This window comes from Toxoplasma gondii, chromosome VIII, assembly GCF_000006565.2.
Source record: "Toxoplasma gondii ME49 chromosome VIII, whole genome shotgun sequence".
NCBI classification, from domain to species: Eukaryota; Apicomplexa; class Conoidasida; order Eucoccidiorida; family Sarcocystidae; genus Toxoplasma; species Toxoplasma gondii.
Window position 1 is genome coordinate 5,665,536 of NC_031476.1, and position 13,737 is coordinate 5,679,272.

The 13,737-nt window shown below is 51.9% G+C and overlaps 2 protein-coding genes across 2 annotated transcripts; one reads left to right on the forward strand and one right to left on the reverse strand.

Annotated features, from left to right (window-relative positions):
• Positions 1-130: 130 nt before the first annotated feature.
• On the reverse strand, positions 131-1,561 carry TGME49_269705 (hypothetical protein; the record flags this gene model as incomplete). The annotated part of the gene is made up of 2 exons (XM_018781554.1): positions 131-448; positions 1,295-1,561. 2 exons carry the CDS (start codon positions 1,559-1,561, stop codon positions 131-133), a joined length of 585 nt encoding a protein of 194 aa, XP_018636590.1.
• A 3,599-nt stretch (positions 1,562-5,160) lies between these two features.
• Positions 5,161-13,181, forward strand: TGME49_269700 (NLI interacting factor family phosphatase; the record flags this gene model as incomplete). Its single annotated transcript, XM_002365610.2, has 4 exons — positions 5,161-7,670; positions 9,212-9,691; positions 10,058-10,288; positions 10,491-13,181. The coding sequence occupies 4 exons, from the start codon at positions 5,161-5,163 to the stop codon at positions 11,014-11,016; spliced, it is 3,747 nt and encodes a 1,248-aa protein (XP_002365651.2). The 3' UTR covers positions 11,017-13,181.
• Positions 13,182-13,737: the final 556 nt, after the last annotated feature.

Sequence of the window (13,737 nt, forward strand, 5' to 3'; positions counted from 1 at the left end):
TCACGAAACGCGAGTTTGCGGTTCGGTCAAGACGACGGCGCAGGCGCGGAGAGGCCACGTCTGCTCAACGGTGGAAGCCTGGTTTCTCTACAGAATCAAGGACGCATCCAGTTCCTGTGAATGTACGGAGCTACCGTATCAAGGAATAGGAAAAGAAACATTGGGAACAAGAACCGAGAAATGCTGCCGGCAGTGTCACCGGAATCAACCCACGGGTGTCAAGTGGCTGCTCTGCCCAACCCCTCTCCTTAATGCGGTTCTTTTGTATTCGTTGGACAACTTTATTGCTGGTGTATGTTTCGCCGTGATGCACGCCATCACACATCCCTCCGGTGCGGTTCGTTCGGCTGTCTTGAGCGTGAGAGTGGAGGGAACTCGCCGTGGAAATCCCCAAATACCGCATTGCCAGTGTACCAGCTAGTCTACTGGAGATATCAAGCCTGAATGCCTGTTGTTCAGCCACAAAAGACAGCGTCCGAGGAGAAGTACGCGAAACGAGAAGAAAACGGCAAATGCTGCCCCCCTCTCGCAGACCTAGACATCGTCCAACAGCAGGGACAGCCCTCCCTGGAGGGTGTGTTTGCGTACGCGCGAACAGAAAAAAACCTCTGTTCCATCTTCCGTTTCCACAGAAACGCTACCAAGTGCGCAACCTTGCTTTCTTCTGTCCCCTCAGCTGCTGTGGACGAGATCCGGGCAGAGGAGGCTCCAAAACATCCTGACTTTCGGTGGGGCATAGATGTGTCTGACAAGGTGGCACAATGTTTCCTCAACCGCAACAGCTAACACCCGCTCAGGATTCCAAGCGGGAAATAGAGTTTGAAAAGAAAAAACACGAACAAGAAACAAGCCTTAATAATACTCGCTGTTGCCAAGCTCTCCGTATTACGGCAACGCGATGCCGACACTTCCCCGAGGCCCCCCACGACGACCAGTCTAGCTTGCAAAGCGCTAGCAACGGGGCACTTTAGCCCAAAAACTACGATTTCCTCCTCAAACGCGAAAGCTCCGGGGAAATGGCTTCGCCGTTGACGGAAACACCGGACTCGAGAGGGCAGCTTTCCACTCGCACATGCACTCAGACAGTTTTGGTCGGCGGACTGGCAGGCCCGTCTTCGGCTAATTAGCGGAAACCGGACAAGTGGACAAGGTCGTCTGCATGCACGTGTGCGTCGTCCACAGTCTGTTTAGCACGAGCACGCCTTTCGTCTCAGCATGTCTCTCCCACTTTATTAAATGGAGGCAAAGATCCATTTGTACACCCCGAGTATCCACGTTAGTGCGGCACACTTACGGTTCGCTTTTGGATTTGTAGTTTGAAGAACAGTACAGCTCTTTGAGATGCAGCCAGCGGGACGACAGTCAGCGTATTCAACAAATACGCCCGAAGGACGCTAAGTCCACAAGGTCGAAGAGAGAGAATAAAAGCCTTCCACTGCCAGAAATCTTTGTAGACAACCGAGGGTGCACTGATCAAATTTTGGTCAGATTTGACATGTCCAGTGGCTCGCTGGTGCCCGGATATGTCGAGCCCTGCGCCCGCTGCATCGTGTGAACACATAGACGCGCACAGAGCATCACAATTTTCGAACACAGTCTAAAATTTCCGTAATGGTGTCTAAACTTCTACATACAAGCAGAATCAAATCGTCAGATCTCAAGGGAAATAGTGACGTATAGAGAAGCAGTGCACAGCTCGTTCCGGCGCGTACAAGGCGTTCACCTGGACTTTTCGTCGTACTACCAGCATGGTGTTTTTTGAGTTTACTGCTCTGTACGACTGACTCCAGTCATCGTTCCGTCTCCACCAGAGAAGTGACCGTATTTCTCCTAGCATTATATGCATGCCCGGTTTCCCTCCCTGCCCCACGAACACATCCCCTCTTTCCATTTGCATCCTGTGTAGGTCTCCGCCGCTCCATCAGCTTGTGAGTTCTCAGAGAAAAGAATAAAAATAGCACACGCATGATAGGCTTGCGTAGACCGGAACAGCCAGAGGTTGCAAGACGAAATGATAGGAAGGATGGTAACGGAACCAGACAGGTGACACGGAGTAGAGAATCCAGAGGAGGAACAGACGAAAAAAAAAGATGGGTGGGGGTCACAGGAAAACAAAAGGGCACTTGGAGAGAAGACTAACGCTACAAGCCTTCACCGTACCAATACATTGCTCATGTCTGTTAAGCAAAAGGTCCAACTACCGTCAAGCATATACGTGATCCCATTCTCTATTTTGGTTGCCTTATAGGTGCAAGAAAAGAATAACATGAGAAGCCAGACACTCAGGGAATCCAACGAAATTATCGGGAGCGGTATTCTTCTGACAGCAAGAAACAGCGTAGAAATTCTGTTGGCGTAGTGATCTATTCACTCATCGTTTTGTCCACACGCGGACACGCTTTTGTCTGGCATTTTCTGTACACTTTCTCCCTGGTCTTTTCAGCTCTGGCTCTGCGTTAAAGCAGGGGCACGCGATATGGATGCGTTGTTGCACCCACTTCACCGTCTGGTGTAAGCAAGTTTATTTTTCATCGGAATCCATGCCGCCTGACAAGCATTCAAGATGCAAGTGTCTGTACCTTTGTGTGCTGTCAGGTTATTCCATGCAAGTTGACTACCACTGGAAAGGCGATACTCCTGCCCTCGTATTTATAACATGCGCTGCGCAGTGTTACGTGCTCTAAAGTGGTGGAGGCCCTGCGGCAGCGCTCCCTGGCGGTCACGCATGAGGTCAAGCCTCCAATCGTCACAAGAAAAGGATATCCAGCTCTTTTTTGAACTTTCCTGCTCGGCAACAATTTGTCTCGTGGACCACACGCTCACGTTGCAGCCCGTAGCACCAGGGTGTCTCCCCTCCTCTCCACAAGAGATGTCACAGTCGACGAACAGGCACACCAAACAACACCAGGCCGCTTCACCCTCCCCTGATGACCGCCTGAAGACTGATGTCTGACCACTCTCTGCGGAAGGTGCGCTTCCCGTGTTGGTTTAGAGACGACCTTGCATGCGCCGTAGAAAAAAGTAAACGTCGACGCACTCATCGCAGGTCCACTGCTGTTCCGAGTTCCGGTAAATATGGAGTGGACACCCAAATGACTACCAGAGTGTCCTAGCTGCTTAAGCTGACGCCCCACCTTTTCTGCAGAAATGACGTCGAGCTACTAAAGCTTTATGCCCGGAGGTTTTAAAAACCTGCTTTGCCATTTGGTGACTTGTTTCTCAGTCTTGATCGGGCGTCTGCATGTGTTGGCGTCTGCCGGCGTTGGAATTCACGAATTTGCCATCGTCGACGAATCATCAGAGGATGATCCAGTTGCACACGTACGCGTTTAAAACGTTCACACGGCTTTCGCATGGACAGAGAAAAACCGAATTCTGCTTCTGCTGTCTTTGATGTCTGCGCTTTTTGGAAAACACTCGCATGCAACTCTCTCGGGTCCCCAGAGTAGGTATGAGGATCATCCAGGGTGGCAGCCTGCTTACCGGAAGTGACGACCCACGCACGGGTGGCGCAGTTGTATTGCGGGAGTGCTGAAAGGGGGATATTTTCAGGACGAGCAGCGATGGCGAGGGCCCCTGTCGCGAAAGGGTACCACCCGAAGCGGAAACGAGTTGCGAGTTTTTGTTCATCGTTATTAATCTGCCTTTACTAAGATTAAATAAAAAAAGCTCCAGTCCCGTGGGGTTACAGAATGGGAAAGGTGGAAAAACCGGTATATAGTCACCCGCACTCGTAGAGCCCTGACGTTTGCCTCCACACACTCTGTCGCGCCCTACTGCGTCGCCAGGCGTGGAAGTGCTCTTTCTTCCTTTGTGCGTCGGCCTTCCTTGGCGGTGTGTCTCTGGGGTTCTTCGCCTTATTTGGGATAAATTGCACCCTGTACAGCGATGCAACCGTACTCTCGAAGGACTGAGTAGGATATCCAAGGACTTCCGTGTATCTGTCAGTGGATAAGTGCTGCAGGCACTCTGTGACTGACACGAGGCGTCGCAAAGCGCCGCTTTTTTGCGGTGGAAGCAACAGCATAACTGTAGATGACCCCCCGATGGCGCGGAAGACGTAACCTTGCATTTTCACGGGCAATTCACATGAACAACTGCTGATAGGGATCGTGAGAGCCATATGCACGACGTTTAGTCACTCCCATCGTGGCGACAGCCTCCACGTGACACGGCGTGGCGGCCGGGGTTGTTCGTTGCGGTTTGGACGCTTGGTACGGTTGGAAGGATGCAGTTCCAGCAAACTGGAAAGGGAAATCCAGCAGACACAAATCGTGCGGATATTAAGCGGCATTATTCGGTGCATGCTACATTTCCCGCACTGTATGGCTCACGGGGGCCGATGAACACCTCTAGGCTCACGCACGTGTCGGGCCAGAATTTTCCAGCAGCCCAACAACTGCGAAGTACGTTCCTACGGGAGGAATCGGTTCAATGCATTCATTGTTGTTATTGCTCAGTGGATATTCCATCATATTTCTCGAAATGAACCTGAGTACCGTCGCCGTGGATTGTCTCCGTGGACTGCTGGTAGTTTTTTGTTATACCGCAAACGCGTGAATTTTTCCACGCTTAGGGGGGGGGCGCAAGGAAGCGTTTTCTAGTGGTTCAGGCTTATCCTTGGAGCTGGCAGTGTTCTTTCAGATATCACATTGGCAATAGTTGTATGCGTAAGAGAAGCGCCGCGAAATGTAATTACCGTGACGTGGTCACTTTACGGTTTTCTGAAGGTGCGGTCTCTAGCAAGCAGAAGTGTTGGATGAAGCCCGAGTGGATAATTTTAAACAAAAGGCTCTACAGCGCTACGACTGATCACGCGTTCACTGTGGCAGCCCGAGATTCTTCGTCACGGATCTGAAGAGGTTCTTTGTCGCCAGGATCCCCTGGCGTCCAGTCTTCGGGTTCTGGGTTCTGGCACAGTCCGTGGCGTTTTACCTGTGTCTTGCGAGCGCATTTCGCTGTGTACGATTGCAGGCATGTCGAGTGTGGCCATGTGTTGGGTGCAGTTTCTTCCTGCGTCGTGTTTCCTGCAGCCGCAGTGTTCGCCGGCTCCTGATTCCGCTCTTTTCGGAATAACGCTCGGTACGCGTCTCGCACGTGCGTAATTCTGTTTTGGTCCAAGAACGTGCTCGACTCGAGGATTTCTCCGCAAGGAGAGCGATGACAAACGGCGGGGATCCACCTAGTGGGGTATGTAATAGAGCTGGTGGATTTAACTCTGCGACCCCAACGAGACCGACGCGGCAGGGTGGTCTGGCGTCTCCTTCAGAGCGGGGAGGTGGCCCCGTAGATGATCGGATACCTCGAGCGGTGCCCGGGGATTTCGCTTCTCATTTACCGCTTGCATACCTTCCTATGAAGATGTCCGCGTCCGGTCCGTCTCCTGTGGGACCCGTTGATGCTGTTGTCGCGTATCCGCCTCAGTCACTGCTAGGCCAGCCTGGGTCTGTTGGGCTTGTGAGACCAGCTGATCTGGCACAAGCGGGAATGCCACGTGGGGAGGACTATCAGGAAGAAGGTGGCTTTCAGGGTCGATCACGAAGTCGAGAACCACGCTTTGGGGGCAGCAGCGCTGTGGTGAGCTCACGTGGATTTCCCCGAATGAGGCATGCAGGACATGGTTTTGCTGCTTCGGGGGGTCCGAGACCCGGCGGTAGTTCACCGGGAGGGTTAGGCGGCGCTGGAGGTAACGAGGGGTCTGGACGTGGCGACTTAGACCACGTACGAGATATTAGAAGTTTCCCAAATGTCAAGCAATCATTCCGACCTAGAGCGGTTTCGGGGCCCTCGGATCCCCCGGGGGCGGGGACTCACCACTTAGGGAACTGCCGCGATGTGCGTCAATTCGACCTTAGCAGTCACGCTGCGCAGCAGTTTCCAGTGAAGAGTGGCTCTGCCGCGAAGGAAGGAGCTGCAGACCACCCCGGAAATTTCGCAGGTAATTCCGCAGGGGCTTGGTCTGGCAGGGATTCACACCACGACAGCGGGTCTGCCAGTGTGTGCCCGACTGGTGACGGGGGGCGTGATTTCGGAGGTGGCCAGCAGCGCAAGCGACGCCCTTTGGCGTTGTCACGGAGCCGGCGAGGGTTTGACGGACGTCGAACAAGTGTGTACGCAGATCAAATCATTAGTTACCAGCACGGCGGACTGTGTCCAAAACGGGTCAAGGCCGCGTTTATGAGTGTGGCACAGGCGGCTGGCCAACCGTTCTTGGTCATGCCGCGGCACATGCGGTTGGACGACACGTGTGCGGGCATACCGCCGGATGCGCTTGGAGGGTTGAGGAATCCCGCCGGTAGCTTGGACCCCTCGGGGAGTAGAGATAAAGCGGGCATCTGGGATGGCGGAGCGGCCGCCCAGCTTAACTCGACCTCCGGCTTAGCTGATGGAGTGTCCACTCAGATGAGCTGTCCGTCTCCCTGGAATGGAGCTGGGGGACACGCTGACACAGAGGATTCTGTTCTGCATATGAGTGAGGTCAGCGCAGATGAGAGCGACGATGAAATGGAAGACGGTGAGGTGGAGGAGGCGAAGAAAGACGGTCGGACGACACGTTCGGGACAGGAAGAAGTCATATCGGGAGTTGCTCGACCGTACTCCCAGGGGGCGGCAGAGCCTGTTCCGGGAGCGACGGACAAATCTGCTCCTTCGTTCGCAGGCGCAACAGATGCACACCGGGAGGGTCAAGCTGCTACTGTGCCTAATAATTGGGGCTCCTTCAACTCTCCTGGAGGCTTGTCTGTCTCTTTTGAGGGTGGTTTCGGTGTCTCAGCACCCCTACTTCCGTCGGGAGTCGCGTCAGAGGCTCCTAGTTTACTCGGACCAGCCCCGCGAGGAGCGTTGTTCCGACCTCCGTCTTCATGTGCCGCGACTGCTTTTGGTAACACAGGCACCAGAAACAACACTTCAGAGCATCGGCCTTTTGCTGACACGTCTGCGGGTGGGGCACTAGTGACTTCAGCAGGTGCAGTTGATGGCCAGAGTAGCTTGAGGTCGCAGACAGTTCCAGGACAATCACCGATGAGTTTTCCCGCACTCGGCACTGCAAATGCTTCTGAGCGTAGTTCAAGCATGGGCCGGGCACGGCCTGTAGATCCGCGATTGCTGCGACAACGAAAGCAGCATAATGCGGATGGAGCTGTGTCTGCGCCGCCGCATGAAATAAACGATTCGAGTGGCGAGACGCTCTTATCTTCAGAATGTGCTTCGGGAATGGAGAAAACATGCGCGTTAGGAGATAAGGCTCCATCCGAAGTGATTCGCTATGTTAGCTCTATTGATAGAAGCGTTTTGGAGCTTAAAAACCCTCCGACGCCTCCCCCGCCTGGCACGCTACCACCGGAGCTTCAGAACACGTGCGTGGCGCGAGGCAAGTTACCTCTCTTGCTGGACCTGGACAACACGCTGCTGCATGCTCAGGCAGCATCAGCCACTGGCTGCGACGTGCGGCTACAGGATTGGATTGATCCGTATGGAGAACCCGAACTGTATCGATTTGAGCTGCCGTGCAACCGCAAGACTTATTATATGAAACTTCGACCCCATCTGAGGACGTTCTTGAAGAAGCTGGAGCCGTTCTACGAGATGAGCGTGTACACAAATGCTACTCAAGAATACGCCGACATAGTCATCGCGATTTTGGATGGCAATCGTCAACTTTTCCAGGATCGGTAAGTAAAGAGTAGGCGGTTTCTAGGAAGAAGGAACGCTTAAAACCGTTGTAAGGAGTCCGCTACACCCAAGACAAACTAGTTGACCTAGCTCGGTTCAGGTAACCCTACATCAAGCGGGGAATGATGAAGCACTTCTTTCAGAGCGAAGATGCATGCGAAGCAGAAAGAGTCTTCGGGTATGTTGTGGGGGAATGGATCAGTCTATGATTTTAAACCAGGTGAGCGGTCCGAACAAGTCATTTTGCGAGCAAGCATGCAGGTTGCTCTCAAAGTCTCCCGCGTAAGCATCGGTATCGTTTCGCTGTACCTATGCCCGTTTACATAGTTTGACACCTGTGTTGTTGGGAAGTTTCTCGTGTTGCGCGATGTCGCAGTGAACCCGGTTTTAGTCCCAGGGAGTGACGCAGCGGGCTGTCGGGAGGCTGATGACTGATCTGCTGGTTCTTCGGATGCCACACAGACCACCAAAGTGTATCGTAGTCAGGTTTGACTAGATTAGGTGTCATACAAGGCAAGGTGGTTGGACAGGCAGTCCCACTAGAAGAGGAACCGGCACGTACGCACAAAGTTACAATGGAATCCACTTGAGCACCTTTGCTCATCGGTGAAACACCAACTGTTGAACTGCAGAACGACCCTGTTTGGCGCACTGTTGTACCGGTTACAGTTTGGTTTTTCGGCACTAGTTTGTTTTTTCGTTAGCACCGTTTGCTGTAGCTTCTCATGCCAAATTCCACTAAGGCCGCCCAACACTAGAGCAAAAGTGGGCGTCGCTCACAACGATGGTAACTTGTGGCAACACATGCTGGCTTGCATAATATTGGTGCGGCGGGCAGCACGCCACCACAGCCAAAAAACAGACAAATTTCGCGACCAAATTCATCACGAAGCCGAAGGTGGTGACGACCGAAGTTGTCGTTTCTGACTGTGTGGTCGAGGTTACAAAGTCACTGTGAAGTACGTGTACACGTGGAAAATTGCTGTTGCCTTGGGCTCGTCGTCTCACTCAAAAGATCCTTTGAAAGTGATACAAAAGCAGATCCCGCACGCCGGAGATCGCTGTCGCAGACAGCTTCGACTGTCACGCTTCACTTATGTCGAAGCGTGCATGGGTCTGAAGGCAAGGCGGGCAGATGGAATGGGATCCATGTACAGCGGTTTACGGTGACAGTGCGGTGGCACTCGGTTTTGCAATTGGACGCAGCGGTGGGACAGTGTGTCAGAAAGAATGTTGACGTTCTGCAAGCCGCTGGTCGGCAGGTTTTTATCAGGAAACTGCCACTCGACGGCACGAAAATGCCGACCTCTGCTTCATCCGAGCAAGGCGATGTCCGGGACAAAAGTGTGTAATGTTCCAGAACGAGTCGTGTTACGGCCGAAGATGGAAGAGACGAAAATAAGCAGCGACATGTGGAGCGTAACAGGGTGCGTCGGTGTTCATACGGTAAAGACAGGTTTCGACACATGCAGGTCCAGTACGCGAGAGCGAAGCGTTGAAGTCCATGTGTGTCCTGTGTGTGTCCCTTGCATGTCCCTAGGATTGTCGCACGTGACAGTGGCTTCAGAGGAGAGGCATCAGAAAATAAAGCCGTCCGCCGACTGTACGAAGGCATGGATAAAAGGTGCATTGTTGCCTTCGATGATCGGCAGAACATCTGGACAGACTTGCCTCTAACTCACGTAGTAAAGGCACAACATTATGACTTCTTCGACTCGCATAAGACAGAGCTGAACGCTTACTACCCCCCTTTATCGAACGGCATTGAAGGCATGACAGCACCGGACGTTCTGGGGAATAGACAAAACGAGGACGAGGGCGTGATGGATCCGGTTGGCTGTGGTTCTTTTCCCCCGGTGGGACAAGATACACAGTCAACTAACACACCTGTTCAACAGCATCTAAGTCGAGCGGCTGCAGACGGGAAAAAGCCCTGTGACTGGGACAGGCATTTGGAATGCATGCTGAAGTTGTTTTTGCATCTTCATGCGGAGTTCTTCAAGGATCCAGTCAATGCCAAGTATGACAACGAGGGGGAAGTGGGACGATCTGTCGCGTAGTTGGACGCCAATGCACGGGTTTGGCGAGTCACCTCGAAGTCCACGAGAATGTTGTTGAGTGCTTGCCACTTGATGGCCTGAACGAGTGTTTAGATGCCTAAGAAACTGGATGGTTTGTCTCTGTAGGGTCGTACTACTCTTAGATATGTTACCCTTCTGCAGGGTCTAGGTCTGATTCGGAATTGCAGCTGGAGGTTGCTTCTGGCACGATATTTCCCGTAATGTGTCTCCTGTTACGCTCTGTATTGCCAAAGAAGTCGTGTGGGGGGGTACCCCGGTGGGTGTGAGTGCCAGGGGGTCGTGTGTGTTGGTTTCTTTGTTTGCAGCATTGGCGCGATCCTGTGCAATTTCCAGCAAAAGGTACTCTCCGGTGTAGGGATTTTCTTCACGGGTTTTAGAAAAACCTTTTCTCCAGGAGCTGCGGTAGCTGACTGCGAAGAACGGCAGGCCGAACTTGCGCAGCGCCTCGGTGCGAAGGTATACAAGAGGTTCGACGAGGAAGGAGTAACTCATGTTGTGGCCGGAAAAAACAACACGAATAACATGCTTGCCTGCAAGTAAGGAAGATTCTGTGTTACTAGTCAGCAAGTGGGGGCCGCAGTTCTTACCAGTACTAGAGAGTACCTGTAGCTCTGTGGCGATAACAGTGAAAATGCAGCTTTGCTCAGTAGTGTTTTGCCTGTTTTTTATTGTGACTCAAAATTGCGTGTTTCTCCCCTGGCATTTCGATGTTTTGTTTATTGTGGTGGGTATGTACAGGGAAAATACGAAGCTCGCCCGTGTGCACACACTGTGGCTGTATTGCTGTGAGGCTGCACTGGCACGGGTGCCTGAGTCTGCGTTTGACGCTGACACACTGTGCACTTACTACGACAACAGCCCTCCGACTGCTCCTTACCGCGATCACTGGGTGCATCTCGCCCAAGAAAAGCCGACTGCAGAGCACGAACCAGCTCATCCGTTTCCTCCACCGGAGAGCCTTCCCGTACGAGAATTCCTTAGCACTGGCTCGTACAGTGACGGCGCAACACTAACGTCGCCGTACGAGGAGTTGTTGTTCATATGGCGGCCAGAGAAGCAGATGATTCGGCAGTTATACGCTAGTGATGAAAGTCGCGGCTTGTCTCTACCATCGGCCAGCTCAAAAGGAGCGTCTGTAGTGACGTCGGTGACGGGCACCCCTGGTGGGTCGTTGTGTGGTACTTTGTTAGGTCCTGGTCAGCCCACTGGCCAGGGCATGATTGGTGCCACTTCCCACCCCCAGTCGCAGCGGCTTCATGCCTAGACTGCAATATTCTGCCGTGACCCACAGTTCTATGAAAAGGTGGGCAACTTAATTAGGCCACGTGTTGGCGTGTCCGCAGCCAACGTACACCCGTTGGACTTGGCCCGTCAGCATCAATAATGGCGCGTCTGCTTCTCAGGAATAGCAAAAGGGAACTTTACGACGGACCCTTGTCTACTGATCGGAGAAACTGTTTTCTGGGGAAAACACTTTTTAGGTAGCCACATCGCTACGAGGCACATGCAGCGTGTCCTTGAATGAATACACAGAAGCTGGAAATTGCGCCTTGGTGTGTCCACCCACTATGCCGTATTCGTTGTGGCTTGCTCTCGTGACATTCTGGCCAGTCGCTGTTTCGTAGTCACAGTACAACGCGCAGTTTCCGGAACTCGAGTGTTTGATTTTGCGTCAAATCGCAGCGAGAATCCCTTCTTCGATGCCACGTAGGACTACTGGCTGCATATGCGTTGTAGGTTGAGTTAGCTCGTTCGATCCACAAAATAGGTGATAAAAATCTACTACGGCAGTGTTCTGGCGATTATGGCTGTCGACGGAAGGCGATTTCGTTGAAATCAGTTCATCGAAAGCAGTGCGGTCTCACGGAATGTAAAATGGTTTCGCCCGGAGTATCCGAAGCTTTAATTGCTCGTTACGTGGGGCTTTTGGGAGGCAACTGTTGATGGAAATGCTATGCGGTTTAGCCTAGAACGCTGCTTTACGCTACGAGTGAATACATGGAAGGGATCGTGGAAAGGAGCAGAGGGTCCCTAAATTGTATCGAATAGCACCTAAAGGTACACGGGAGGACTACTGTGGGAGGGAAGTGCTGAAGAAAAAGAAACTATGAGAAGTGACTCGTAAGACATTCGGTTTTCGAACGTCAGTGGAGTGTACTTAATGGAGAAATTGCTCTCTTATTCGACAGATACAATGACAAACAACGAAAAAGCGGTCGTGGACGGACGGTTACTATACTCGATATAGGAAACAGGAAATACAACAGAAGAAAAGTTAACAGGAGCTCAGGAGGAAGTCGAAGCCGCAGTGTAATGTTGTGATGGTCTTGTGGTAATGTAAGGGGCGAATGCCAACACGGGGGCTTTCATCCTCAATAGAAGGATGAGGGGTAAACAGCTGGAAACAGTTAAATGGGACGTGAAGCACGGCGCTGAATGTAGGGATGTGCCATTGATAGCCAGAGTTACGTTCCAGGTTCCTTCTCCATGCGTTACAATTATGGGTAGAATCACTCGCTACGCGAACGAATTGGCGCCATGAATTGTAGGTTCTCTGGTGTGAGATGAGAAGTCAAGACTCGCCTTTTAAACGTCATTTTCGTTTTACATTTCGCTGTTGAGCCCAATCGTGTTTGAAGAATCACTTCACCCGCGCAGTTCCCGTTCTCTGAGAACTGCGACCTGCTTTCGGCCCACAGCACGCAGTTCAAGAAGCGATATCGTTGGCGAGGAAGCAGTGAAAATGAACTCGAGTTCATTGAGGCATGCAGCGCTTGTAGCCCCCGTATTGTGTGTGCATCCATCACGCCGCGGGGCGGACGTGTACGCTATTTGGAGACAATGTCATTCTGCCGAGTTGTGTTTTAAGATATCGGCCGCTGATGACGCAGAATGTTAATTTCCTCTATACCTGCGTACCCCTAAGAGTATTTCTTTTCTACGGCGCCGGCAACCGCCGCCACCGCTTCTGATTAACTGGAGCGAACATGTAAAGTCCGAAGGACTAGTCATGAGAAAGTAACAGTTCTCTCAGGGGGACAATTTAGGCTCAGCGGGTAAGGGATATACTATATCGGACAGTCATGAGAAAGGAAGTAACTGCCTTGTTTCTCACGGGGCTGGAACTGACGAACCTTCTGATCGAGTCAGAACAGTCTGGAACGGAAAGGTCCCGGAGAATAAATGCTATAGTCATGCTTCTTCGAATCGGGGTGACAAACGCATCACCTATCAATTCGCAGGTTGATTCTGTTTAGCGTAAAAGCAAAGCATGACACATTCATGATGCTTGATGCCCCGTATTGTATGTTGTGGTTCTTGTTCTGCATGCACGTTAACAGTTAACGAAGTATTACGCCATCCTTTCCTACTTTTGAATCGCAAGAAAAGACAACGCGCAGCAAACCCTTTCGAAGTTCTTTTCCAGGGAGCGCGCGAACATTGAGGAGGCGAATATCTTTTATGCTTTCCTTATAGTCGTATCCTCGTCTCTGTATGCCAGCCCTCATTGTGGCAGCTTGTACGTGTGTTCCAGTTTTTAAGTGAGAAACCCTAGGGGATTTGCGTTTCCATTAGTTCCCTCGCCACTGGGACACCACTTCTACTGAGCAGTGGCTCCCTTAGTAGTCACTGTGTCACTGTTCGAGTTGAAGAGAATACAATCATTTCCCCACCCTTTCAGCAAGCAGCGGTTTCAGTAGCGACACGGTAGCTAACATGCAACTAATATGGGCTTTGAAAAGAAGAACTGTAGTTCCTACAGTTATTACACGACAACCAATGCATACACATGAGGGACCTGTCGGATAAAGTACCCTACACCGTCAGAAATTGAACTTAAAGGTATTTCATCTTTGTTGTTTTTACATGACATAACGACGTACGAGAGACGATACATAAATAACATCGCCCACTGGGTGTATCCCGGACTCACCCTGATGCAGGCACTCCGTGTCTGCATGCACTTTTGCGTTCGTGATGGACG